At 43.6% G+C, this 27,932-nt stretch overlaps 1 protein-coding gene across 4 annotated transcripts; it reads right to left on the bottom strand.

Annotated features, from left to right (window-relative positions):
* Positions 1-3,204: 3,204 nt before the first annotated feature.
* On the bottom strand, positions 3,205-22,244 carry olfm1b (olfactomedin 1b). Of its 4 annotated transcripts, none has more exons than XM_061076623.1 (6): positions 22,179-22,244; positions 14,091-14,240; positions 13,224-13,379; positions 10,950-11,169; positions 6,552-6,658; positions 3,205-3,879 (listed from the first exon to the last, which is right to left on the bottom strand). In XM_061076623.1, the coding sequence occupies exons 1-6, from the start codon at positions 22,242-22,244 to the stop codon at positions 3,205-3,207; spliced, it is 1,374 nt and encodes a 457-aa protein (XP_060932606.1). The 4 variants fall into 4 exon arrangements, with proteins under 4 accessions (XP_060932606.1, XP_060932598.1, XP_060932581.1 ...); XM_061076615.1 differs by lacking the exon at positions 22,179-22,244 and adding an exon at positions 15,643-15,796 and having other exon boundaries at positions 14,091-14,230; XM_061076598.1 differs by lacking the exon at positions 22,179-22,244 and adding an exon at positions 15,647-15,796 and having other exon boundaries at positions 14,052-14,240.
* Positions 22,245-27,932: the final 5,688 nt, after the last annotated feature.

Here is a 27,932-nt window from a genome sequence, read left to right as displayed (position 1 = left end):
TTAACAGGTGTACATGTGATCTCCTCAAATGAATGCTCTGCTTGATGTAATGTCAATTAAGGATCTTTTTAATGGCACTTGTCATAATTTTTAAGATGTAACCCTTGCCACGTTTTATTATTTTACATAAATCTTCAGAAGTGGCTGCACAAATGAGTGATATAAGGTTGAATATCAATTAGCAGTTTGTCAGCAGCAGTCACAGACTGACTGCTCAGGGTTACCTACTGCAATTCAACCCTCCGATGCACAAAAGTCACTGCAGTGCTATGCAACATTATTTCTCTTGTTTGCACGTACGCAGTAGCTTTCTGTCACTGATAAGTGGTTTTGTCCTTGGGGGGATGATGCACCTTACAGCTGGCCGAAGCAAGGTCAAACCTCTTACTGTGTGTGTGTCCTTTTTTTACTCCCAGAAGTGCTGCTGCAGTAGCTGTGGCATTTAGAGGGCAAGGTATTCGCAAGATAATTAGCCTACTGCGCCCATTTAAGTCCGGGGTAAACAAAACACTGGTGCGGCCATGAAAGGAGGGGAGCCCTTGTGAGAAATGATGAAATGAAATGCAACTGTCAGATTCACCAGCGTATGTGTGCGTATTGACGTCGGGGGGGGGGAACTGGGACTAGAGGGAGAGCAGCGAAGTCTCTTGATGCACCAATCAGTGCGTTAAGATGCAAATATATTCCGCTGCTGACTGACAGCTCATTGTGTCATACGCTGTGAGGCCTTCCACCGAGCATGTTGTGCTGTCTGTCGCTCTTTTTTTGTTTGTTTTTTCTTTCTTTTCTTCTGCCTGTCAGTCTCCCATATCCGAAGTCTTTCTGGGGAGCAAAAGCAGCTTGTGTTGGCCAAGCACTCGGAGTGAGAATAGAAGCAATCATTTATTCATCGATTGAAACATCAGAGGACTAAGAGGCAGCAAGGGAGCGGGGGCAACAAAGAGCGGGAAAGATAGACTGGCAGAAGGATGAGGGAGAAAACCAAGGGTGGAGGTGGTGGTGGGGGTAAGTGATCAAAAGAAGAAAGAAAATTCTTGTCAAGGATGTTATTAAGTTACTTTCGTATAACCCTTAACTTTATCACATTAGAAGTGTCCAGACTTTAAAAAAAGACTGAGTTACTGTGTCTATTCCTCTTTGCTGAGGAGCAAATGTTTCATACTGGACCCCTGTATGTCGTTTGTAACAGCTTCGTCTTCACGCTGAGGTTGTGAACACGTTTCCTGAAAAACGACTTGAGAGGACCCTTTCAACTTTGGCACAAATATTCTGTTAGACTCTCTGATATACTGATTCCATTTTGTTGGTCAAAGGAAAAAGATCAAGGTCAAGTTGGCCTCACAAAATGTGGTTTGGGCCTCTTTAACATGATATCTCAAGTCTGCCGATATGAATTTCAAGTTCTGACCAATTGTCACTTGGACTCCACTTGCAGCAGTCAAAGGTCATGGTGACTTCATACGAGTCTCGGCGGGGGAGACTTCAGTTATACACTGAGGCAGCTCTGGTTTGCCTCGGCACATGTTTAAAGATGAAAAGATAAGTATCTGCAGATGTTTCATCCTGATGACTAAACCAAAGACTAGAGTGATCTTAAGGAATGCAGCACAAAAGTCAGAATAAGAGCATTACTTCTGATGTAACAGTTCATGACTGCTCATATGCAGATCACTAAGTGCGCTGCCACATGGCAACTTTTTTCCGAAAGCTTTTTAAAGGCAACAATCCCTGTGTCAGAATTCTCTGTTTTATTGACACGAATCATTAACTATCTTATCTCAGATACAACACATGTCCAGCAAAGCGCAAAAAGAGTGGAAAGCTTTTGTCCTCAGCGAGGGTATACATTTAAACAGCATTATCCTTCAGTGGGTGGGGGGTGGGGGGCACATGACATTGGACAGGATAATCCTCGTACAATAAAAAAACTAAATAAAAAAACCTCTCCCTACTACAGGCGCATGTTGTGAATTGAAGATAGGACGACCAGGTTCCCTGGATACAATGCTTATTATTACATTCTGTTTTTTCTTTTTTTTCTTCCTCTTCTTCTTCTTCGGAGAGATGCGAGTTGTGTTGATACCTCCCACGCGGTCCAGATAAACAAATACAGAGAGGCAAAGCTCAATGCTAACATTTACAGTGATACGAGAAGGGGTTGATCGCAAAGAAATAGAAAAACAGGAACAAAGTTTAAAGCCCAGAACCAATCCCAAAGGTATTGTACCCTGTTCTCCCCGCTCACCCACCCCACAATTCTTTCTCCTTTTTTTTTTAATAGTATCACACAACAAAAGACATTCAGTAGAGCATACCGGAGTGATAGTAAACACTCATGCAAAGAAAGCCTTTTTCACACACAGTCACTAACACAGGAAAATCATCTTAAAGAACAGCGCTGTCAACAGTCAGTGCCTTCAGGTCTTTTAGTGGATCTTGTTATTGTTGTTTCTCTCCTTTTTTAATTTGCTACTGTACTCGATTAAAAAACGATATGACAGACCGAGCCTAACCGTTAGGCTATGGAGTCTCCTGACTAGACCCACTTCTCTGTCTCGCCCGTGCATGGGACCCTGGGGATCCTACAGTTTTATTACTAACAGTCTCGTATCCAGACCCCAAGCTCAGCCCACAAGTTCAGCTGGGAGGATTTCTGCAGAAAGACCCGGAGCCACGGGAGCGCACCTCGGTTGATGTTCAGTTATATAAAAAAAAAAGGCATGATGTTAATTCTTCTTTTTTTTGGCATCTGTTCTTATTCTCTTACGTCTGATATATAGTCTACTTTACAATCATGTTCTATGTGGCAAACAATTAAAGAGTTTCATTCCAAAATAACACACCTAACAAAATGATGGCAGCTAGCTATTAAAATAAAGTCTACTGTGGGTAACTTTAGTTTTTTTGTCGTTTATTTACAGTTATGTCATCTATGACTTTGTGATATTAACTAATAAAGCTTTTTTTAATATATCACATTTCGGAATGAAACCCTTCAATTTGAGATATTTTTTCAGTGTCATGTATATGCACATTCAATCCAGGTTGCATTCACTGTTGATTCAGTCTCTCAGTAAACGTTATTTAATTATAAATAGAATGTTCTCGCCATTAAGTCTTTTTCTTTCGCAGATATATTTTTGTATATAGGGAGATCTCTACTCAGACAATATGTATTGACGGTTGTAATCCATTTTTCCGCAGTTACAGTTCCTCCGAGCGGATGACGTGGAACAGCGTGACGTTGTAAAGGACCTGGTGGCCATTGTTCCAAGCATAGAGGGCCCTGTCACGTGGGTTGTAGTCCAGCATGGAGATATGCGAGTACTTATTCTGGAAGGCAATGTCAATGTACTCGTAGGTAGAGGAGTTGGTGGAGTAGGCGTAATAGACCTTGGTCCCTCCTGAGTAGCCGTTGGTGACGTAGAGCGTGCCGCAGATCATAAAAGACTCACCGGCGCTCCTTTTCGGGTGGTTGGTGGTCCAGCTCTTGATGATCTGCAGCGTCCCAGGGTTTAGCTTGCTGAGGACGATGTTGCCGGCATTCTGGTTGGTGGCGTAGACGGCCCACAGCCCTCCCTCGTCCACCATGAGGTCAATGTCAGAGTGTCCGCCCCAGGCGTAGTGGTACGCGTTATTGAAGCCGGCATAGTCGAGCTGCCGGGACTTGCTGATGGAGGAGGTGCGGAAGTCGAACTTGATGATGACGTGGCTCTGGAACTTGTTGAAGTAGATGGAGCCGTTGTAGACCACCTGACCTGTGCCTGACCACGGATGGGGCAGCCGGTGGGAGGTGAAGTTGTCCGACATCATGAAGTCCTGCATGGACTTGTACTCCCGCACAAAGCGGTTGTTGTGGTAACCATCCATGTACCAGACCTAGACAATATGACGAGAGAAAGGAAATTAGCACAGAACCCTATCATCGTCATTCATCAGTTGTGTACAGATCACACCGAGAATAAATCAAATCACACAACAAAAGAGCATTCCAATTAAGTTAGTGCTGAGATTGTCCTCGAAGAGCAGACGAAGCTGGGACCCAGCAGCTCCTGAACACAATCAGGATGATAGACGCAGGGTGGCACGAGCCGGGCCCCGCGGGGATAATGCCCAACATTTCAGATAAAAGCCTGTCTCTGTTGCTCCGACCCAGCTTCCTGTTGGCCCCTGGTGGTGGTGGGCAGAGCGCTCTTATCCCGGAGCCGCTCGAGGCTGAAACACTTCCTGTGTCTCAGCGGGACTGAGAAACCTGAAGCCCCCCCCAACCCCACACCTGTGATTGACTGAAAAAATAAATCACATCAAGGAAGCGGGTCTCGACGGGCCCAGAGAAAAAAAAAAAGAGCCGAGGTAAGGAAACCGAGAGATGAAACGAAGTGGAGCGGGCCTGTCTGCTCCCGTCAATTACATTCATTCTTTCTCTGCTGTTCTTTGATAACCCAGCAGATCTTTTCATGTGTTCTGTTCAAAATGTATTAGTTTCTACAAAAAAAAGTTGACCATTGTATGCTAAATATAATCTTACTAAATTTTTCAACTATATATGCATTAAAAACCCTGTGTTGTCATGACATTTATCCTTTCAGATGCAAATTTGCACAGCTTCTGCACCGCATGCTGCTTCTTCCTAAGTTTTCATCCTCTCTCCTTCCGTGCGACATTGTCTCTTATTAATGAGTCTCATAAAGGTGGTGCACCGACAGCATGTTCACGCTTAGCAGCCAAATACACCTTCTCTTTATTTCATGCAGCCGATACTCCTCGTCCGCGGAGCAGCTTCCTGCTAAAACCATATAGATTAATGCCCCCCAGCATTTCGGTGTTAATGTGTCTCAGTAATCAAAGCAGAGCCACTTATCGAGCAAACAGCAGCTGAGCTCCACAAAGAGAAAATCAGATGCAATCAGCTGATAAAAGGCCGGCAACCAAGTAACAAAGACTGATTTTACAGAGATAATTGACCTTGGTCGTAGGAAAAAGTCAGAATCAACTCTAAAGTTTGGGTGATCTATAATCGTGTGTGTAGCAATGCTTTCACAAACATTTTAGAAAATTCTAAAGATTAAAAATAACCTTTGCAACACCATCAGCTGAAAATATTTGAGACACGTACATAAAAATAACAAGTTCTGAGCTAAAACTTTACATTTATTGTGGAACAACAGAGGATAGGGAGGATTATTTTATATATTTCCACAGTTTTTAATACCTTCTACCCAAAACCCTGAGGTGCAATAATTTATTTGTATGTGATGCCTTTTTTTTTTTTAGGAATATCACTAGACTTACAGGAATTCCTCTTTTCTCCTAGTGATTTGCCTTTTTGAGCTTTGCTATTTTGTGAATGAACCATCTGACCTTCTGAAAATAAGCTTATTGTACTCTGCAATGACAAAAGGTTATTGACCTCAGCTTTCTATTCCAGAGTTGCTGTATCTACTCCGTTTTAGTGTTACTATTTTGAATTCTGACATTTCCTAGTGATCACGACAATGCTATTTCCACCACTGCTACTATAAAACACACTGTGTGTAGGGCACCAAGTGCTTGAGTGGGCACGATAACTTTCTAATAACCATCGATCATATAAACATAATGATGAAGTATTTAAATTCAGGGTAGAGCACAACTACTACAATAGGAACCTTTGAAGCCATTAAAGGCAATACAAGATAAACATAATTGCTTGAATTTAAAAATCAATAGTGTGGTTTGTGTGTGCACTTAAGGCATCTTAGGCAAGTTGAAACCCTGAGATGAAGTTGTGCATTGCTTGCGGGTTTGTATTTATATATATATATATATATATATATATATATATATATATATATATATATATATATATATAATAAAATACTTGAGGGAAACATTAAGTCTGACAATGATGATGTAACCAAGCGAAAGATCTTAGAACTAACAGAACAACCCCATAAAGTCCTGGTCACCGGTGTGCTGCTGTGTCTGTGTACCTGTCCATTGTCTAGATACAGTCACTGCATATATGTCTGTATGATTTATGGCCGCAGAGTGGCAAAGTTCATGATGTGGAACCGCAGAATAACCTTACTCATCGGAAAACTGAACTTTCAGCTATCTAAACTCTTTATTGGCTGGTACCAGTTATTTCCTGGAGCCTTGTCTTCACCATGAGGTTGTGGGTTAACATCTCATCCGAGCAAACAAAATAGCTTCTTATATTGCTCATATATTTCTCCTTAGGTGTGTTTCCCAAAATTAGTCTTGCTATTGAGCAACAGGGTTTTGATTTGTTTGAAATTTCCCAGATCTCAATTATAATCATTTAGGAAAATGAGCATGTTCTCCAACAAATAACCAAACCTGCGATATGTAATGCCATCTCTTCACTGCCACACATGAACTTTGCCTGAATAAAAATAAAACTAAGAAAAACACAAAAGTAAATAAATCTTAAGACTCACAAATATCAGAATGAAACAGTCAGCTTTTGATACCAATAGTAATTAATTCAAACTCACACGAGGAGTTGCCATCCATACTGTGTGATGACTGTGTGCAGTAGTACGTACCCGAGTGTCTCCTTCAGGTGCCAGAGGGTCAGTCATCCAGGATCCGAACCTGGATCCAGACGTCTTGATGGTGATGGGATCACTGATGCCCGTAAGTTTGCCGCATGCTGCAGAGAGAGAAGTGAAATGGGAACATCTAGTGCGACTCCCATTTGTGTGGACTTTTACTTTCATTTGACTTCAAATCAAAATGTGTTTGCCTGAGGGAGCTGATGTCCATCGTGTTGCTCTGCGTGTGCCTCTCTCTCTCTCTTTGCATGTCCTGTACCGTACACCAGTTGCTTATTATTCCTTTCACACATGCTCGTGTCTGTTTCACTCTCGGTGTGAGAAAGAGGGAATAGGAAAGCGGGGAGCCGCTTTCTACTTTTGTGTGCTGCTTGTAAGCTGCTTTCGTGTTAATTACTGTTGACTGAGGTGTTAATGTGAATTTGACAAAACTAGCGCCGGGCGCCGAGTCCCTCATGACTGAGAGCTGGTCGGACTAATGTACCCCGTCTAATGAGCGCAGGTGACCAGATGCACTTTTTTACCAAATAAGAAGACCTCTCCTCACGGCAGCAGCACATCCACAGGCTGTTTTTCAGCAGGACAAAGGTCAATTAGAATATTTTGATGAATTAATTTTTCCCAATGAATGTAATGAATCGTTCTGATATGCTAATTTAAGGAGTGAGACACTGTGACGATGGCTCATTTAAGGAGTTTCATTAGCATCTTTTTCTATGAAGCGTTGCATTCATTAACCGCTGACTGCTGCACTCCCCTCTCCTCTTCCTTTATAGCCACGATCATCACTGCAAAATGTAATTTTACTTCAGAATCATAAACCCAGAATTGCCTTTTGTTTCCCTCTGCGAGTCTCATTCAATTATATGCCTTCATCTTCATTTCCTCAAAGGTCTTTCACAATGAAACTTGTGCTTTTTTGATTGTTTTTTTTTTGCCTATATGCCTGAGTGTGTGTGGGCCTCGGTGTGCAACGTATGTCGTGCCTGTAAGCGCGAGTGGGCATCGCACCTCAGCGGCGGGTGAGAGACAAACACATGCCCACATGAGCAGCATCTACTATTTCTAGTAGGGGGGTTAAGTCCCTTACATAACCCTCAGTGGGATTAGACATAGCAGTAATACACTGCCCATTGATTTATTTATTTCTTTTCTCTATAATCATGCCTCTATCTTTAGATGACAGCTACTACAGCGGGCAGCCGGGGGGGGCCTGCTGATGGATCCACAGTCTGGAGATGCACAGAGTCTAATCCCCCTCTGGCCTGAATTTGCCTGGTACGACGCAGAGGGCAGAGCAAATGGAAAACCTAATGGGAACTGGAGCTGATAGAATTTAGCCATCAGCTTTAGATTTAGCTATAGAATAAATGGTCAACTGCTGAGGATGACGAATAGCTGTTTTTAAAGGATAATTTGGATTTATTGAACTGTCTTTCTGTCAGTGTACTGGCTGTAAAACACTGTGTTCCCCTTAGTTAGATTTCGGAATAAACCTGAGCCATAAGACAAATATTATCTAACCTATTTTATACTGGTGGTGTCACATAATCCTTCTACCATTCAGGATTCAGCAATATTCAAATCAGATTCTGTAGTGACAGTTGGTGGGTTGTTTGTTCACTGATGATGAAATCTGATCAAAAAACACCCACATAACTGAGGCTAGAACATTTTCATGCGTAGATAAACAATTTAAAATGTTTTTAAACTCACAATTGCCTTAATTAGTTTTGGTATTATACTGTAATAAAGATAGACGACATGACTGCTCCCCAAAAGTGAAGCCATACCATCTCGATCACTCCCTTATATACAGTACATGGTTGGAACTTTTTAATGTAATAGAGATTTGAAAGCAAGTTTTCAGGGGCATCATACCTACTCATCTCCTACTCTCTTCCCGTCCCTGTATCACATTGTTTAATTAATTGGCCTTTTAACCTTTATTATTATACCTGCAACGTTACGGTCTGCAGAGGAAGTAGAAGGTGAGAAGAAGTGGTATCAGCAGGTGGCAGAGAGCTTTGCGTGCAGCTCTGACTTCCTGGTTCCATGCATCAGTATTTTGCTGTGAAGGGCCCTGGATTTGCCTAAAGCTGTCTGTGGCTGCACGTTGCCCGGGCATGAGTCAGAGTGATTTATTTATTTGATTATTGCCCAGCAAGCTGGCATGTCCTCTTGATCGATGGCCATTGTGTCCCAGCAGCCGCCGGGCTGTTTGTCTCTCCGGCAGAAAACAGCTTGAAGGACAGCTCTGCAGGGACCCTAGTTACTCTCTTTCACTTTGCCCGCTCGCCTTCACTTTATCACTCTCTCTCCTCGCTCCCCTTGTACCACCCTCTATCACTTTCTCCACTCGCTCGATGTATTATTTAGTGTAAAAAATTTCCCCAGCCCTCTGTATTTTTTCCCCAATTTTGTTTCTGCTGTTGTTCAGCCGATGATAATGCGGCGGGCGACCTTCGCGAGTTTAATCTCAATAACGGCAGTGTACCGGAGTGTTTGTGGCCACTGTGCATGAGTTCCTCCGCAGTCCTGTGGAGATGAAAGGGAAAGGTCCCTCTCTGTTCTGCCCGAGCTCGTCCCTCACTGGGTGACCTCGCCTTTATCTCGTCTGATCTCGCACACACGCCGCACTTCCCCGCTCTGCTATCTCAGCCAGTCTGACCACAGTTGTGCAGAGTGGCATTGAACTGCGGCTGCATGCACTGACAGGTCTCCTGCAGGTATCGTGCATGACTGAAGTAATAACAAGCGGAGCTGAGATTAGGTGTCTGCTTTTTTTTGTTTAACTCCAGTGCATTCAATTTAAATACAATCACTGCCACTCCACTGGAGCTCCCAAAAAGAACAGTATGCAAAAAGCTCTTTCCCAATTTCTTGCTGTCATCGCACGCTGTGAGTAATTTGAAACAGGGACACAACATACCCGAGATGTGCGGCTTGTACGTGTCAGCAATATATCTTAGTCACTGTCGTGTGGGTGCGCATCTATTAGCACTGTGGGCTGTGACAGAGGTGTGAAGGCGCTGAGACAGGGGCTAAAAGCAAAGATAGGACTGCGATGGGAACTTGCGAGTCTAGGACGCCCTCTTCTTCTGAGTTTGTGTGTGGAAATGCATTAAATGCTTAAAGCTGGGGTTGGTAATCGGTGAAAACTATACATCCCGACCCCTCCCATTGGCCCTGTTGTCAAAAGTACGCCCCCTAAAACACAAGCGATGACTGCCTGACTGGTAAAGGACGAGTTTTCCATGACTGGCTCACTAACTTCTGGCCATCGTCTCTGCTTTAGTGGCTTGTGTCTTTCTGGCTTGTGAAGACTCTGGTCATGCGCGGTCAGAGCACAGGTAGCGTTTGAGCAACCAGGCCGGTCGGTTAGTGAAAGGACAGGTAAGCCAGCCAATCATTTCATTCGGTCTAATTGGTGGTGTTTATTACAGGCCTGCAAGGGGCCACAGATACCTGCGTTTTTTCCTTTTCTTTTCAGCAGACTTTAATTATTGACGCTAGCAGGACGTGAAGAGGATTTCAACAAATAAGTTAAGTCTTTCAAAAACAATTTATCCAACCTTCCTTTAATGCCTAATCATGTTTTTTAATATCCCACTAATAGCATCACAGGAGGTGAGTTTTCAATGTAGATTCATGCCACGCATATACAAAATGAACAAACGGGCATTGCAGAACTCCCACTAATAATATCATTTATTATCGATTCGTCTTGCAATTCATGCCACATTCAACAACTTGTTAAAAAATTGTTAATTCAAATCTAACATTTCCAGAGCCTGAGGCAGGGTTCTCAAATAGCTTATTTTGTCTGATCAATAGTGCACAAGGTTTTTAATTTGCAATGATGCAAAACGGGAACAGAGAAATGCAGCGATTTGTCACATCTGAGGTGCTAGAACCCAGAATGACTGTTTGGCTGTTTGATGGATAAATGGCTCAGAACAATTTAATCAATTATGAAAATTGGTGCTGACTGGTTGTCTGTCAAACGACCAGTGGTTTCAGCCTGACTTTCTTTTTGCTTTGCAGGAAGAATGTACAGTTAATAAGGAAGTTAACAGGGCGTAACTCCAATTCTACGAGTGCATGCATGTATTTCATTATGTGTTTTCCTTGACAGTGTAAGAGGAAACAAACAGCAAAGGCCCACAGTGTACAACCACATATGAAACAGTGTAAATAATCAGCATTAGCCTGTGTATTCTGTATTTCAGTGTTGGATCATTACAGACGCACATTATGTTTGTGTCATGTGAGTCTGCCTGAGGCTCTCTTCTCTGGCCAGTCACAGCATACTGGGTGTCAGTGGGAGTGTTGTCGTGCATGCATGTGTCGGAAGCATGGTGTGTGCCAACAGCTGTCTTTGCCTACCTAATTTTTGCATGCATGCTCGGAGTCTCTCCTCAAGATTTGACACTCTGTTGTGGAGCTCCTCGTAGTCATAGGCCCCCATCTCCTCCTGAAGTTCGTTTAGAACTGACGTCAGATTCTGGACCTCCTCCTTAAACTGCAATACCAATTTGGCATCGGCCTTGTACTCCTCCAACACTGGTATCAACGGTCTAAGCTCCTCCATTTTCGCTTTTATGGCCTGAAAGGATTAGAATAAGCTCGGTTGAGTGTCATGCCCGACATAAAAGAGTCCTGCTGTCCGTAAAAGAAAGAAAAAAAAAAAAAACACCTGTCTGACCTGACTACTCTGACTTTACCCTGCCTCTAAACTGACATGAAGACCCCCTGTTTGTGTCCATGTTCGGTGTTTGTGTGTGTGGGATAGAAAGAGAAAGAAAAACTGTGTTTTGTCTGTGCAAGTGTGTGTCTGAGCAAACAAACCTCCACCCGCCTGGAGGACGAGCGGAGCGGCTCCGTCCCGGCAGTGACCAACCGTTTTTTAAAAAGCAAGCCCTCGGTACACCGACAACAATTGGGAAAGCTCTTTATTGGTCATCATCGTTTAAAATGCAACATCGTATTAAGGGTTACATGCTTTTACATGTCACACACAACAAAGTGTCTCGAATTTTTACGTCTATAGTTTTACGCAGAGATTTGTTGAGTAACCAAATATGCATAGACAAAAGCCAAAGAAAATAAAATGCATAACAGCAATTGATAATAATAATAATTGTAATAATAGTAATAAATGTCTTTACTTTTGAAAAAAAAAGCTTTTAGATGGAAAACTTTAACAGCAGTAACATGCAGGAAGAGATCAGTGGTGGGTTGATTTGGGAGAGGGGTGGGGTTTCTTAGTCTTAATGGTGCTAAATTAACTGTTTGTTGCCCAAATGCTCTCAGTACTGTGGCCCAGCTCAGGGGGAATCTGGAATTGACCTGCCTCTTCTTCCCTGTGGCTCTCTTTACATGTCTTAAAGTTAGCCCTGCAAGCAAGAAAACGACACAACTGTTGACAGGGACTTGAGCTTGCTAACCTATCTAACACACAAACAGACAATCAAACGCACACACACTTTGTATATGGCAGAATACAGAATACTGCACACATGCACTGGAGGTGGGTGCAAGAGGTTTTTGAACATGCACGTGATGGTGGGATCACACAAATGTATTGGTGCAGATATAAATGATACAAACATTGAAGATGCATTTGATTGAGTGGTAATAGTAAGAATATAGGTACAATGAAACAATGCATTTGTGTAAGTGGCTGCAAACAGGGCTGGGTATCAAGTTGTCCAAACTATTTTTCACAAAATCTTTAACTTTCATAATTTTAGTAACTGATTATCTCATCTGAAATTATCTGAGATTTGGAGAATAATATTACAAGAAAAAAGTTATACATTTAAGAGAATAAATTCATAAGTTTATTAAGTGTCTTATTACTTGAGGAATATCAGATCGTCTCAGATTTCTAAAAATGAGGAATGAGGAGCATCTCGTTAGTTTGGTATAAGTTTAAACAACAAAAATGCTGCAGTAACCTTATGATATTCTCAAAATCTCAGAATTTGTGCGTGTTCTGTGATAGCCAAATCAATATTTCAAAATTTGGACTGTTGTTCAGTAGGTGATTGATGACATCATCTTGAGCAATATAAAGTTATCTGCATTTTACTTGAGGTATCTGAGACAATAATCTGTATCTCAATGAACAATAAAAGATAGAGATTATTTATCTACAGCCCTACTTACATGCTAAAGGACATTAAAAGGAGATAAAAGGTAAATTTAACTCAATACCCTGGCCTGCTTGCATAGGAACAGTTAACCTTCTAGGAAATATGCCTTGTTATACTAACATGCATGTGTTTCCCATGTGCAGAGATTTGAGTGCCAATGTACAACCAGCATGTGGTGAAATTTATAAACTTGTTTTATTCAATCTTATTTGACAGTTCATTTAGGATTCTGTCACATGTTTTTTAAATGAGTCAGTGAGGAATTATAATGTGAACTCTTGCACTTGAGTTTGTACATTCAATCATTTACTCTCTTTAATTATGTATTCATTGTGGGTTTCTTGATGTGTGGTAGGGAGCTTTAGATAAATCTGTACAATCTCTACATTGGAAACACATGAGCACAAAATGGATAAGGCTGCGTGTGACGGGCGATAGAGCAGCTGTGAATATCTTGAGCTGAATGGCGGTTGGGTTGATGGCTGGAGATATGGCTACGTACCTTATATTGCTTGGCGATGTTCTGCTTGTGGTTCTCCTCCACCTGCCTGAACTTGGTCTCCAGACCTCGGAGCTGGACCTCCATCTTCTCCACGTACTGCAGGTCCCTCTGGGTCCGCTGGTCCAGCACTTGGATGGACTGGGTCATGTTCTGGACCTGGGGTTCCATATGGAAACATTAGTCAGATGTATTTCAAGAAATTATGATGCACAAGGAGAAATGTAAAGATTCCCAATATGTTATTTTGTCTCGACATTCTCTTCTTAAAGATTCACAATCTCTGACATTAGGCCAATTAGACAGTAGCCTCCGACACATGGTGCCAATGTAGAGGGCAACACTGTTAAGACATTTACTTTCTCCAAAACTCCATGGTCTTTGCTTATCAGCCATTTATTCAAAAGAAATCTGGTCATGTCTGTGTTTTCTCGCAGCTTATGCGAATCAGTGAGCTAGTCCACATCGTGTTGGGACAATCTCACCTTTGAATGGAAAGCAATTTGTCATAAATATGCTCAAAATGTTCCGCCTGTGTAAATGATGTGACCCAGTCTCTGGGTGTTGAACTGGGTTGCATCATTAGAAGTGTTCCTCTGGATAAGTGCAGCACAATAGAAACTCAGAGAGTCGGTGTATAGCTTCCTCCCATGACGCCTGTTGGGTTTCCAGGGAGCTCATTAGAGTTTTATTTCTATTCTTGTCCAACGGGCAGAGGGGATCGAGACCACAAACATGACTTGACCTAAATGTGTGTCTCTGTGTTTGTGTGTCGAGAAGATAAAAAAGGAGTAAAGGTGGTTTCTGTGTGCTTTGTATGACATTGATCGCCGGGGTCATGCGTTGATGAAAGGTTAAGCTGTGTTTTACCTTCTCTAACAGCTGCCTCAGTTGTTTGGTGCGGGCATCCCGTGAGCACATGGACTGCTGGGGCGCCACCACCGTGCAGACACACCTCCCCTCGCTATCCTGGGCTGAACTGTACACCTGCCACGATTCCTCCGGGTTTGCTGGCAACACCTGAGGACGAAGGAGCGGATAAAGAGAGAAACACGGGCGGATGAACAGAGGAGCTGGAGGACAGTGGAACAAAGCATAGAATGAAAGAAAAAAGACACAAGGCTGGCACCTTCCTGTGTTTGTCCGCGACACTTTTAAGCCCAAGGTGTTTTCGAGTGTGTTGGGCCAGTTTATTGCTAAAGCTGTATTGTGATATATTTATCACCATCTGGACGCCACAAACCACCAGGCTCCACCCGTTCTGCACCAGCCTACTGTATATTTTAAAGCCACACAAAGGGAAGATGCAGCCAATCAAGACGGCTGAAGCTACTCCATAATTCAGTGGGGTTTGTGTGTGTGTGTGTGTGTGTAAGCTCAGAGCGTGAAGTGTTTGACTTGAGTTTTTTTCTTCCCCTCGAGACACACCTCCAGTTACTGATTAGATAAGGTTATGTGTAGGTGACTTTGACAAAGATCATCCCCGCATCAGCAATATAAGAATTGTATAGACCAGACCTGCAGATTGATTCAATTAGCGAGAAGGAATTGACCTCACAGAATCCGAAAAAGGAGCAATCAGTGTCTGTTAGTCAGCGGCACAGATTCCTTCCAGAGGATGTGCTGACGAGATGAAGAAAATCACTGTCAGGCATCTGTCTCTGAAATACCTGGTCGGTGCTGTCACGCAGAAAGAGATCAAATAAAACCCCTCGGAACCTACTGATGTAAGAAAAAAAACTAGAATTGTCTCTGAAGAAAATCCTAGAATAAACCTAATTCCTCCAGTATAGATCACTTTTCCGAATCCTTTCCTTTTCCTCTCTATTTAAGGACCTGGCCGCAGCATCCATTGTTCCAGATTCCACTGCTATAACCTCTTGACAGACAGAGCGCTCCTAATAGTATCCTGGCACAGAACTGGCTCCACATAATCTGATGCAAAAGAAATCCTAACCACGGCACCTCAGCTTTGATCTTCGCTCATTCACCAGTGAAGAAAAGGAAGGAAGGAAGACTCCCTGCTGTTCCGTGGGGTTAAAAATAACTCTGCTTTGAAATTTCTCACGTCAACCCTCCCCCCTAATATCCTACAACTTGATATTAATCATATCAATGCCAGGACAGAAAATTAAGCAACAGATAAGTTTCCACTTAGTGCAAGGTAGCGTAGGAGACTGTGGCAGCTGGAGCAGCATCAGAACGCAGGAGTGAGATTTCTATGATGCGTCTCCAAGGCGCTTTTACGCATCACGCTGACAGGATTTCTCCTCTGAAGTGTGAATCAAACGCACTCAAAATCGCTCTTATGCTGCCTACACTTGAACTGCAGCTTATTAGGGTTGCAACAGTCGACGTTCATTCAGGAAAAAATGTGTCAAAAAGAGCCAAATCCGCAGGAAATAATGCGTAATTTGCGCACTTACTCCTGTGCTCCGGTCTGGATATCCCCCCTGCGCCGCCGTGAGCTTGGTGGTGTTGAGCCCCACCAGAGAGGGGAGGGTCTGCGACATCCAGTTGGTGATCATCGCCATGGTGCTGAGCACGACGCCGATCTTCAGCAAAGGCACCGACATCTTTGCGCGCTGCTTCCCTTAAGACTTTTCTTTGAATTTTTTTTTTTAAGCCGTCTTCATTCTACAGACTCCAGCGCGGAACCGGGGAGGAGGCGGCGGGTCATGTTGCCCAGAGCGGCTGGCTGTTTCACCCGGAACTCCGGCTCGGCTGGTCTTTTTTTGGACATCTCCCAACGAAGCCCTGGCGGCGAACGGGTCGGACGCGCGATGGATACGACCCGAACTGGGAAGGTCGGGACGGAGAATGAGCTGCGGCGGCGGCGGCACCGGATCCAGCGCAGTGGAGGATGGATAAAAAAAGGCGAAGAGATAAAAACCAAAGCTGGATGCGTCCTCCGGATAGCTCCTCTGCTGCCTGGTCCCACACACACACTGCTGCCTCTCCTCCTCACCGTTACTATTTCGTTCACGCCCGACGGCCCGCCTCCTGCCTTGGTGCGCGCTGTGATTAAGTGCCACCGACTACACGCACGGGCTGCTCCAAATGGGTGAGAGCAGGAAGGAGGAGGTACTACGGATCTATGTATATCTCCAGACGCAATGATGTCAGCCAGGTTGGGGTCCGGTCATGGAAATATGACGAATTGCGCCCTTAGGTGCGCGCCACGACACTGGCCGTGCCCAGAGGGAATGACAATGACACTGAGGAATTATTTATCCCAGACAGTGACATCTTTATCACTTGTGCTCCCCCAGAAGATGAGGGGTCTCTCTGTGTGCACCTGCACGGTGGAACTGCCCCCACTTATTTCAACCAAAGATTAATTAAATGTGAAAATAAACCCAAAACACTTGCGCAAAATATGTCACGTCGCAGTGGCGCACTGTGCGGTGTCAGAGCGCAGAAATGATTTCATGTTTTATTGATGGAGCAGAGTCCTGGGGACCATCAGCTCCGAACGAGAATGGAGCTTTTCATTCGTGGGACTCTGGCGCCATCGTGTAGCCACAAATGGCATTGCAGCAACCAGAGGGGGAGGGAGGGTTTATAATGGGAGGAGGAGTAGGAGGAGGAGATTTATTTTAAATACCCAATTAAAAAAGTACTCGTTAATTTTGATTTACTTTTCAAAGGCATATATATTTTAAAGGTCCATGCAGGGAATTTACAGCCACTTTAACTCAAAACATTCCAGTTGCATTAGGTTCAGATGATTTGGTGCATATTTAGAATTAGACCAAGTCGGGGTTTTTTTGACAGGACAAATTGAAAGGACAATTGATTCTGTGCAATCCAAAGGCTAAAGTACAATCCTTTCACACTGTTTATATTCCGTTTGCACTATTTCTATTCTATTTTTACTTTCCCTTGTGTTGCGTGTTGAATTATTTATTAGTTTTACTGATATGTTTTTTGACTTTCCCTCAATTTGCTGCTGCAACAGAGCCAATTTCCCAGATGTGACTAACAAAAGATTATGTTATCTCTTTTATCTTGTCAAATAAGGTCTGTACTGCGATAGTTATTATCTACTGACTCCGGACCAGTGGTGGAAACAATAGAATTGAACTCAATTACAGTATTAACCAGATCTGCATGATCTACTTTTAAAAACAAAACCTTTTATTCTCTTCCATTCGCTGAGCATCACATGAAACTGTAAAAAGCCACTTTGAAAACCTGTGGTTTACACTCCTAGATATATCGGACCTTATACATTGTAGTATATAAGACCTTAATCTTGTTAAACTAATAAAGTCTGGATTTATCTTAGCTTATCATATATCTGACCAGAGCCCAAGTTCTCCATCAACCGGCCTGTAGACAGACATTCCAGGCCAGGGGCTAAATTGCACCACTGCATGATACATGAGCTCCCCCGAATAGCGAGAGTGGCTCTTGCGTCCACAGTTATTTCTGTCAGCACCATAATGGCTTTTTCATGTAAACTCAAAAGATGGAGGCAAGGTTCGAGCTCTCTCCACCTCCCTCGCTCTCGTCTCTACCACTTCTTCCGTGACCTTTGAGGTGCAGAGCTCACTGTGTTGACGCCTCGCACAGATTAGAGTGAGGCACCGGTTGGGTCAGCTCACTGCTGTGCACGGCTCGGCACAGCGCTCTCTAATGACACAGATACGACTCAAGTCTTCCACGAGCCCCGCAGCTGCAGACCCCCTTTCAGCTTTAAAGACAGTGATGGAAATCATCTGAGGGTTTTGGGTTCCTGCCTCCAATATCAAGTGCTCAGGGTTTTTAAAACGGCAGCATCAGGAGGGACGCCACAGGTGCAGCGATAAAAGAGGATTAATCCATGACTCATCCAGTTATCAGCCTGCCACCTACTGGATTTATCAAGAGTGATTTGTACAGAGATTTTACATTAAAACGGTTTTATTAGAACTGTACTCCACTGGTGGAAGGATTGAAGAAGTGGGGATTTATCATTAGACACATTTATATTCTGATATTAAACAGATTAAGTGAATAGTCTGAATTAATGTAATCACCTTTTTCTGATTACCTCACTCTCAATAAGGTCATACTCATTATAAGCAACAATCAAATTTAGACATGTTGATTATTCTGACCTTAATCACTACGCATTGGAGATTTCACAGCATTCTGCACCATCGACAGATACAAGTAGTAGAATGTAACATTAATGTCAGTCAGACTGTGGGCTGTGACACGTACACCTGATTATGAATGGAATATTATATCAGCATTTCATGTAAACACCATAAATCAAGATAATGTCTTATTTAAAGTAATGTAAACAGTCTGTCTACGAGATCTCAAGTTTGTAGACTATAGCGACACCTGCGCAATGATCAGGGATGCTGTGTGTGAATAAGATTATGTCAGATCTGTTGATTTTTATATCCACCTTTATTTTTCACCGTCTGTTTGTTGGTTGGTTAACAGGAATACGGAAAAACTAGATGTGTTAAAACAATAACTCGGTGGAAAGATGAATGTGTATGTTGATCTGGGTCAGGGGATAATCTTTGAAGTGGATTATGTCAGATCTGTTGATTTTTATATCCACCTTTATTTTTCACCGTCTGTTTGTTGGTTGGTTAACAGGAATACGGAAAAACTAGATGTGTTAAAACAATAACTCGGTGGAAAGATGAATGTGTATGTTGATCTGGGTCAGGGGATAATCTTTGAAGTGGATTCAGACTTTTCATTCACTTTCCTTTGCATTGTGAGATTATCTGCGAGATTGTCAACATTTTCCAGTATTACTCTTGAGGAAAGAAATCAGACATGTTTAGGGGACTGATATTTATTAGTGTGTGCAATTTGGTGCATGTTCATGGTCCTGTGGATTTAATTGTGGTTTCACAAGAGCATTGTTGGTACTTGCCTGACGTATACGGCATCTTAGTGCCATTCTAGTTGGTTTTATGTGTTAGCAGGATCACACAGAAACTACGAAACTGATTCAACCAGGCTTGTTGGAGGGATGTGGCCTGGGTCAGGGACGAACTGATTATTTTTGGTGTGAATGCTGATTAAGGAGTAGATGTAGGAAATTTACAACAATCATGTGTAGGATTGTTTGGCCTTGGGAGGCAAGCGCTCGGCTTAGGCCAATGAGAACGTTGCCTGAGGCGTTGTAGAGGTTGCATTGATGTTATTTTCACTTTGCAATAGTAGGCGCAAATTAAAGTTTAGCTGGTGCAGATGTGGAGGGATAAGCAGGCACATCTTATAACAGGAGCCAGTGTAATACAAATGAGCAGTAAACATCTAACAAATGCAACATTCAGGCTTCACAGACGTAGCGTTTCTGGCTGTTATGCTGTTTTGCATTATAGAGAACAGGTGTCGGTGTGCACACACTGTGATAACCAAACAGGAACGCTCAGTATACAATGTGGTAAAAGCTCAGTGAAAAATCACTTTTCCAGCCTGCAAGTGCACAGCAAAATGCACTGTGTCTCCACCTACTCCACTTCTGTTCTCCCTCTCTCCCTCCTGCTCCATCGCTCAACCAGCCATACTGAATAATAAATAGCTTCAACCCCAGCTGCCACTCACACCATGCACATTGCAATTCAGCTCAACTCCATCTCAGGTTCTAACATAAAACCAGATTGATTCCTTTCTCCCCCCTCGTCTTATACATTAAAAATCCTTATCCGTTTCAAATCGCTCCCTTGCTGAACCCCTTGTTATGCATGCTTGCGTAACAAAGACACGTTGGCAAAGTTGTCTCGTGTAAATTAGGAGGCTTGGCACATTTCTTTAGTGTAAAAATCCACATATATTGAATTGTGCATGCATGCAAATTTAAAGCTCAACCCTAAGCAGATGTTTTGCAGGATTCGTGTGCAAGGTTGGTGTTTGCAGGTTTTGTTATGATATGTAGGTTGCATGGTGTCAAAGGGGCGGCTGTGTACCGGCGCCATCTGTTTGGTGAGATGCTTTCGGGGGGAGCCGCTAGGTGAGGAACAGATGCCACTCTGGCTGCTTACTATTCTCTCTCTGTGTGAACGCCAGGCAAATCCCTCAAGAAGCCTGGACAGAGGTGAGCGAATGTGGTCAGAATCGAAGAGGGAGAGACCAAGCTACTAATCAGGCGTCTCCCTCCTCCCTCAGCCCAGATGTTGGAGGGAGAGAGCTGCAGCTGCCCGGCAGCGTCTGAAAGCGAGCCTTCAGTGGCACAGTGCTTAATGTGGTCATTAGGAGGATGTTATTGTTCAGTGTAAAAAGGTTGGAGCTATTCTGCCTGGGTGGCTCTTTTTTTCCCTTCCTGATGAGTAATCTGGCAATAAATGGCTCTCTACACTTCTGTGTCCAGATAACACCTCTCACTTTTTTCTTTTTTTTGATTCAAGCAGCGGCGGGATGTGCAGAGGCCTGGTCTTCCCACAGTGAAATGGATTGTGGGATTGTGTGGCAGGGGCAGTATTAATAGGGCCTGTCAGCGTTGTCCTGTGTTTCTGTTCTGGAAATGAGCAGACAGGCGAGCTGTGGACTAATATCGACTTACCTTCAAGCAGACGACAGACACTCTGAGGCCATCAGAGGAAGACTGTGCACTGTAACACGGGCCCTGACCTGCACTGTGCAGGACCCCGACACCCAAAATGTAACACCTTCTCTTCCCAATATCCCCTGACTGATGGCTCCCATCAATCAGTGCAAATAGCCCCATTGTGTCAGCATTTTTTTTTGTTGCTGTGCACATCCAGTTCACATTATAGGCCTCTGCAGTCAGTGTCATCGTTGTGAGAGGGGGGGTGTAAAATAACACCGGCAATAACCGCGTGTAAGGTTACGGCTTTGATCACTTTACAAATCAAATTCCACCACAAGCGTCAAAGCCAAGCTGTTGCGCCATGAATAAAAAATGCCCGCTCGGCTCCCGCCCGCTGACATCCCTCATAAATTTGCGGAAAATCAATGGCTTGGCATATTTCTGTCAGGGCAATATTACATCAATATTGTTCTAACACGCTTTGGTTATCAGGGCCGGGCAGGCTTTTGCTGCTGCAACCTACTTCCACCAACACAAATTTATTGAGTGTGTCACTTGGAGTATATCACGGCCACGCTGGGGGGAACAGGGAATACTTTATGGATAGTACCTCAGAGGCCCATTGGATTTTTTTTTGATTTTATTTAGTTTTAGCCTCCAATTACCACCGGCAATTGGATTCACACAAGCGCGAAGCCTGTGAAATATGACTGTTCTTGCGAGAAAGGTAATTAAAACATCAGATGCTGCAACCCACTGGTAGCAGGGGCCTTGGGATAAATAAACCCTTCCTCTGCATCCTCTCCTGTTTTGCGAGGATCCATGAAGCCAAAGAAAAAAAGTTTAATGCAGCACTAACTATTACAGCAAATGGTTCCCCAATAAAGGAGGACGTTTTATCAGCCATATGATTCTGTTTACAACTGAGCCGTGCTGCTTTTCACATTGCTGCACTAAATGTTCTCCAAGTCAGCCTGTGGTCACTGAGCATGCTCTGCACAGCATCACCCCCCCAGTCAGACACTGCGTTTGGGGTTTGTGGAGACCAGCGCAGCCCCCCAGCATCTGCAGCAACACTGGCCTCTGCAGACCCAGTGCCCGGGAAGGACCTGCTCCTCAGTCCTGATCGGAGTGACACTGATTGATTCGTTGTGTGACATCTCCACCAATGTGACAGGCGCGGAGGAGCAGGGAGGAGGAGGAGGGATCATCTGGATCTCTCCTCGCCCGTCAAGCACAATGCATTCCCCGTCATGTAATCCCACCCGTTAATCCGGTTAAGCGTGGCGGAGGGCTAATTCACCGGGGCTCTCTTATACCGAGGGTAAACTGGTCACATCTCTTAAACGGATCTGGAGCCAATTAGCTGCGGATTGTGAAGGGTGGAAAATGGCGTTTGACGAGATAGAACGAGTGAGAATAATAGTGAGAATAACAGTGGGACCTACTTGGGTGAGTTCTGTGCCCATGAAGATGAGGAGGGTGAGAGTCAGGAGCTTGTTGGCAGGCTGCATCTCTTGCCTCCGGTGTGTGTGGACCACGCAGCGGTCTCACATGCAGATCGAGTTCCCCCCCTTCGCGTCCCCCCGCTCGGCGCAGCGGTCCCTCGTCCTCCCCGGCTCTCTCTCGCTCTCTGTGCTTGCGCTGGAAGTCTCTTCCTCTTCTTCTTCTTCTTTCTTTATTTATCAGACGGTGATTATTTTATCCCCGCAGCAGAGAGCGACAGATCTGCTTCACGGAATCGTCTCGGAGCACATTCATTGCACATCGGGAGCCCGTCCTTCGGTGCTGCCTCTCCCCTCCTCCTCCTCCTCCTCCTCCTCTTCCACCACCACCTCCTCCTCCTCCCTCTCCTCCTCCTCCTCTGTGCCGTCTCCTCCGATGCCGCGCTCGGTGATGCTGCTGCTGCTCTGGCGCTGCGACCGGACCGTGGATGTGGGCATGAACATGGGGGTCTCTCCGGTGCCTTCGGGACCCGGGACTCGGTGGGGTACGCGGCGGGGACACCTGCACTCTGGATGCCGCTGCTGAAGTTGAAGCTCCCCCCGCCTGAAGCTGCCGGAGAAGCTGTGGATGAGGAAAGGACACGAGTGACGGAGCTGGTGGAGCTGGAACGGAAGTTGCATAGCGGGGAGAGGGAGATTTAAACTGGCGAGGACACAGGAGAGCAGCTGTCCAACCATTGTCATTTGTTATGATATAGGAAAGCAACGCTGTTACCCAGTCAGCAGATACTCTTTATTAATAGAAACAAATCAGTCAATTTTTTGTCTTGGCTGCAGAATAAAAAGGTATAACAAATATAAATAGTCCAGGCAAAGTAGCGTTTTCCGACCGACTAATTGTAAAAGAATTTTTTTCAGCATAGATCATTTCTATGAGGTGTCCAGAACAACATACTAAAAGTCCTAAGAAATCCTAGTTGAGGAAATATGTTTAATTCTCATCAATGTGTGCCAATAAGGCCAGGCAACAATACACCCCAAAAGGGCTATTTTTTTCGTTTACTCCTATCAAAATAAAACTTTACACAATGAAAGTAACCATGAAACGTAACATTTTTTGTATTACAAGTTTCTTTGAAAATGAATTTGAATATGCAAATGAGCTATACACTAATCGACTATGCCCCAAATATACCCAAATAGGCTTAATGTTTTCCTTTACTCCTACCACAATAAAACTTTACATAGTAAAAGTATTTATGAAAAGTAACTTTTTTTGTATTACAAGTTTCTTTTGAAATGAGTTTGACAAGCACATGAGCTGGGTGTATTTTGGGCATATTCGATGAGTGTATAGCTCACTTGCATATTAAAAAAAAATTTCAAAGAAACTTGTAATACAAAAAATGTTACGTTTCATGGTTACTTTCATTGTGTAAAGTTTTATTTTGATAGGAGTAAACGAAAAAAATAGCCCTTTTGGGGTGTATTGTTGCCTGGCCTTATTGGCACACATTGATGAGAATTAAACATATTTCCTCAACTAGGATTTCTTAGGACTTTTAGTATGTTGTTCTGGACACCTCATAGAAATAATCTAAAAAGGGCCCATTCTAGGGTTAAGAAAACAATTTGTACAATTTAGAAGAAACACTACTGGGATTATTTTATTTTCAGTTTCTGCCAATTGATCCATTTCAGCTAAATCTTACACTCAACCTTTAATGTAAGATTTGCCTGATCCCAATATAGTCTTTAACATATGTTTATGGTCAGCAGTCGGCACAGTGGCTTGTCAGTTAATATAAAACGGCAATTCATTTAAAAAATTTCTTTAAAACTGAAAAATCTAGATGTTTTTCATTGATTTCTCTGAGAATAAGTCATGGATGTTGGTGAAAGAAATCTGGCATGTTGAGGAGACTGATATTTTGATGTGAGTGCAATTTAGTGCAGATCCAAATAAGAATCGCAATGACTCATTTACATTATATATATAGTGGACTATGTTTCCCACAATGCATCGTGGAAGGTAGTGTACAACCGATTGGTCACTAACCGAGCAACATACCATCATGCAGTTCTCTCAAGGCAAAGAGACGAAAGAGGACAGAGGGCAGCAGGAACAGCCCGGTCTATTGTACACGTAACTTCAAGCACAGCATCACACAACAAACCGCAGAAAAACAAATTAGTTTCTACCTTTAAAAATGGTAATTCAACGTCACTATAGTAAAGTAGGAGGTAGTGAATGAAAGGGAGATTTCAGACACAGCTCATTAGGTCCATATCGTGACAGTAGGGTTAGTTACCTGCCCTGGCTTCATTAGTTTCATCTTTGTCTTGTTCCTTCGTCTACTTTGGGCTTTTTCACACCTGAAAGTCTGGACCAAGGTTCAACCCAAGGTTCATGGCACCCCCCCTCATCCACATACAAATCGCTTACTTTACGTCAACCTCCAGTTTGATTTAATCCCAACTTTGACGTTCATGTTAATGCTGTAGGCTTATAGGATTTAAGAAGATCCATATTTGAAATTCTTCTTAATTTTATTGCCATATTAGACCACCTCCTCTGTAGACAAAGTGTGATTGACAGCTCCCTGACCCTCCTTTTGACATTGATTCACCTGTGAGGGCGGGACAAATTACATCTTTATCCTTCTTTTTGGACTTCAGTGACCTCAGCTAATTCATCTTGTAGCTCAATTTCAACATGAGTAGAGGTCTCATCAGGCAGATGAAGCGAGAACACCTGAAGGGTTGTAAAGGTCCTATATCTTTCAGTTGTGGATTTATAGGGGAAATATTTCATATAAATTCTTGGAAGAACTGCTATGTGTGTATCTGTGTGTTAGTGCAGTGCATTATGCCTAGAGCGATGTAGGACACTTTGGTACTTGAGCTCTCAACAATAGGATCTTAATTGGGTGATGAGTCGGTTGAGAAGCTGCTCTGCTTCCGCCTGCCTTTGCATGTCTGAACCACATTATGCACTAATAGCTGAGCGGCCTGCAGATAGAGTCTCCGCTGAAATGAATTTTGTTTTGGAGGCCAAAAGATGCATAAATGCATAAACCTCTGTAATGGAACCAGGGCAACTTTGTATCTGTCTTCTCCGATGCGGACTCTCATTTGTCTGTTGGCATATTCCGGCTGTTTCTTCCTGCAACCTCAGAGAAGCAATGCAATGTCAGGCCCAGAGGAAGTTCAAGCGAGAAGCCTCATCAGATTCACATTCCAACAGCAGGATGATGATTTACAAGATAAAGAGTTAAAGTGCACAGGACACCTGCTCCCTGCAGCCTCCATTATGCTTTCCATCGTATGTGAGCGGGTCGGGTAGACAGCACGTACACACACACACCCACACACACCCACACACACACACACATACATACATATAAATGCACGTGTTTGAGTGAGCCATTTGCATTGTTAGTAACAGAGTTTCAGCACTTTCAATGAGGATTTGATTACAGGGCAGGAGAACGGGAGATGCCAGTAATGAAAGTGGAATGCTGCAGACATAAAAGAGGAACATTTGTTTGTCCGCAGGAGCCCGTCCCTGCGTGCTGGTACACAGCCCACACACTGGACTGCAGGAGACACATCTCACGGGCTCTTTGGCCGGTATTGAAAGCACGAAGCCGCAGCGGATACCAGTAAGCACAGCAGACCATTAAATCCTGCAAAATGAAATGTTTCTTATCAAGCAGCTCCTTGGAATATTTTCACATTGAGATTTTTGCAAAAAACACAGGAGCACGTCTCTTCAACATTCTCGTCGACTCCCGCTTGATGTGGTGGACAAGTTATGAACGGGTAAACTATCACAGATTCTGAATGTCAACGCAAGAAACGGGAGATGATGGAGCACCACTGTGCTCTGGACAAATTGATGAAAAAGATGCTCAAACGGAGCAGAGCTGCATGAGCGGGGCTGCTGATTGGAATGCGGCTGTTTTCTTGTTGAGATTTCGCTACAAAATATGACTTCCTGCCCCCTGAGCTCAAAATGCAAATCACTGCGTTGTCTTGTTTGTATGCAGATGGATGTAACGTCCTCATCGCAGGTGCATTGAAGGACAAGTCTGAGTAAATACACTTGATGCGTTTACGCCCCGAGTTGCACTGACGTTGTGAGATGATTGAGACGGATCGTGTACGTGCCTTTACACCACCTTGTCTCACTGTTTTTGCTTCTTGACGTTCCGTTGTCGCAGAATTAAGCAGACAAGTCAGGATTTGGTACGATTATTCCGCCGAAAAAATTCATTAACCTTCCAGAATGCTTCCTCATTTGACAAAGGGCCCAGCTCTCTCTCATCAGTTCTGTTGTTTTCTTTTCACATTCAGGGTATGTGACTTGATTGTCTGTGTGTGTGTGTGTGTTTGTGTGTGTGTGTGAGACAAAGAGTGAGAGAAGGAGAGATGGAGAGAAACCAAGTAAAAGAGCTGCAGTTTAAATTTATGTCCTAATAGAATTTGTGTCTTTCCTCTCAGGCACGGAGCCATTACTCCCCCCTTTCATCACTTTCTCTCCCCACGTACTCTGTGCAGACTCGATGCTACAGATAGCTGCTAAAGATACATTTAACACCTCTGTTATTTCTCAGTAACTCTATTAATTTAGTGTGCCGCATGCAGACATGTGGCCTGAATAGGTCCAGGACCTTAATCGGTTCAGCGCTCGCAGGAAGATCTTCTTAAAAGTATAATGTAATATCTGTCATGTGTGTTGATCTGCAGGCAGTATTAATGCATTGGATAATCCCCCACTCAGCCTTTAAGACCTAGGGAGGAGAAAGGAGAAAGTGCCTGGGTATTTTAAGAAGAATGAGAGAGAAATGAAGGGAGGAGGAAGGAGAAGTGGAAATGGGGAAAAAAGGCAAGAGTGTGTAAGAGAAATGAGGCAAGAGAATAAACATAAAACTGTTTTGCCTACGCTCTCATCCCACAAATGTCTGTATGTGGAACGCATATCTTGCAAACCGCTCATGCAATCGTCTTCATACTTGGCATGTTTACTGTACACTGCCCGAGATGCACTGCCCACCTTTATTTTAAAATGTTGTGAACTTGGGTTTGAAGATTGTGTCGATTGCTTAACAGACATCGGAAATAGCCGACATGCAAAGTATGAAAGTAACAACACTTCAGTAAATCATTCACACTCTCATCTTATGAGAAACCTTGACTGAGTGGGTTGATTCACGTTTTTAAAAAGGCCTCAGAGGCTCAGTGCCAGTAACCAGATGTTAAACATGGTTCGAGAAACGTTGTAACGCAAACAGCTACAGCTTGATCTGCCATGAAATATTAGATCCAATGATTGCTCTGCATGATTATACCAGCTGAGGGATATTACGCCGTGTTTACTGCATCAGGTGCCCCTAGTTAGGCAAATGTGTTTCCCTCATGGTGTTCCCATATACAGCAGGATAGTAATGTCTCTACACACGCTGCTGGAGCAATTCAAGAGCAGTTTCATCAATGATGAGTCCGAGTCAAATTCATTATATGGCCTCTCCAATCACAGCATCCAAAAATCATTACAGCTTTATGGGAAGTACAGGATCACAGAGTATGAATGGGGCTGTTAACATTTAACCTCCCTGAGCAAACCTTGCGCCTGATAGAGTCGGATGGATGGACTGGTAGTGGATTTGTATAGAGAACTGAGATAAATTCTGCAAATGACCACTTGCCAAAGCCCTCCCATGACCACACACTGTCCAGTAATAGCTCAGAAAG

The sequence above is a fragment of the Limanda limanda genome, chromosome 1, assembly GCF_963576545.1.
Source record: "Limanda limanda chromosome 1, fLimLim1.1, whole genome shotgun sequence".
Taxonomy (NCBI): domain Eukaryota; kingdom Metazoa; phylum Chordata; class Actinopteri; order Pleuronectiformes; family Pleuronectidae; genus Limanda; species Limanda limanda.
This window is presented reverse-complemented; position numbering and strand designations above follow the sequence as displayed.

Excerpts from the sequence above, each read along its gene's own strand:
- olfm1b (XM_061076598.1), bottom strand. The coding sequence starts at position 15,796 with ATGTCGGTGCCTTTGCTGAAGATCGGCGTCGTGCTCAGCACCATGGCG. Across the intron at positions 6,659-10,949 it reads AGCATGCATGCAAAAATTAG|CATGCGGCAAACTTACGGGC; the intron begins GTAGGCAAAGAC and ends CTCTCTCTGCAG. Across the intron at positions 3,880-6,551 it reads CACCTGAAGGAGACACTCGG|GTCTGGTACATGGATGGTTA; the intron begins GTACGTACTACT and ends CATATTGTCTAG.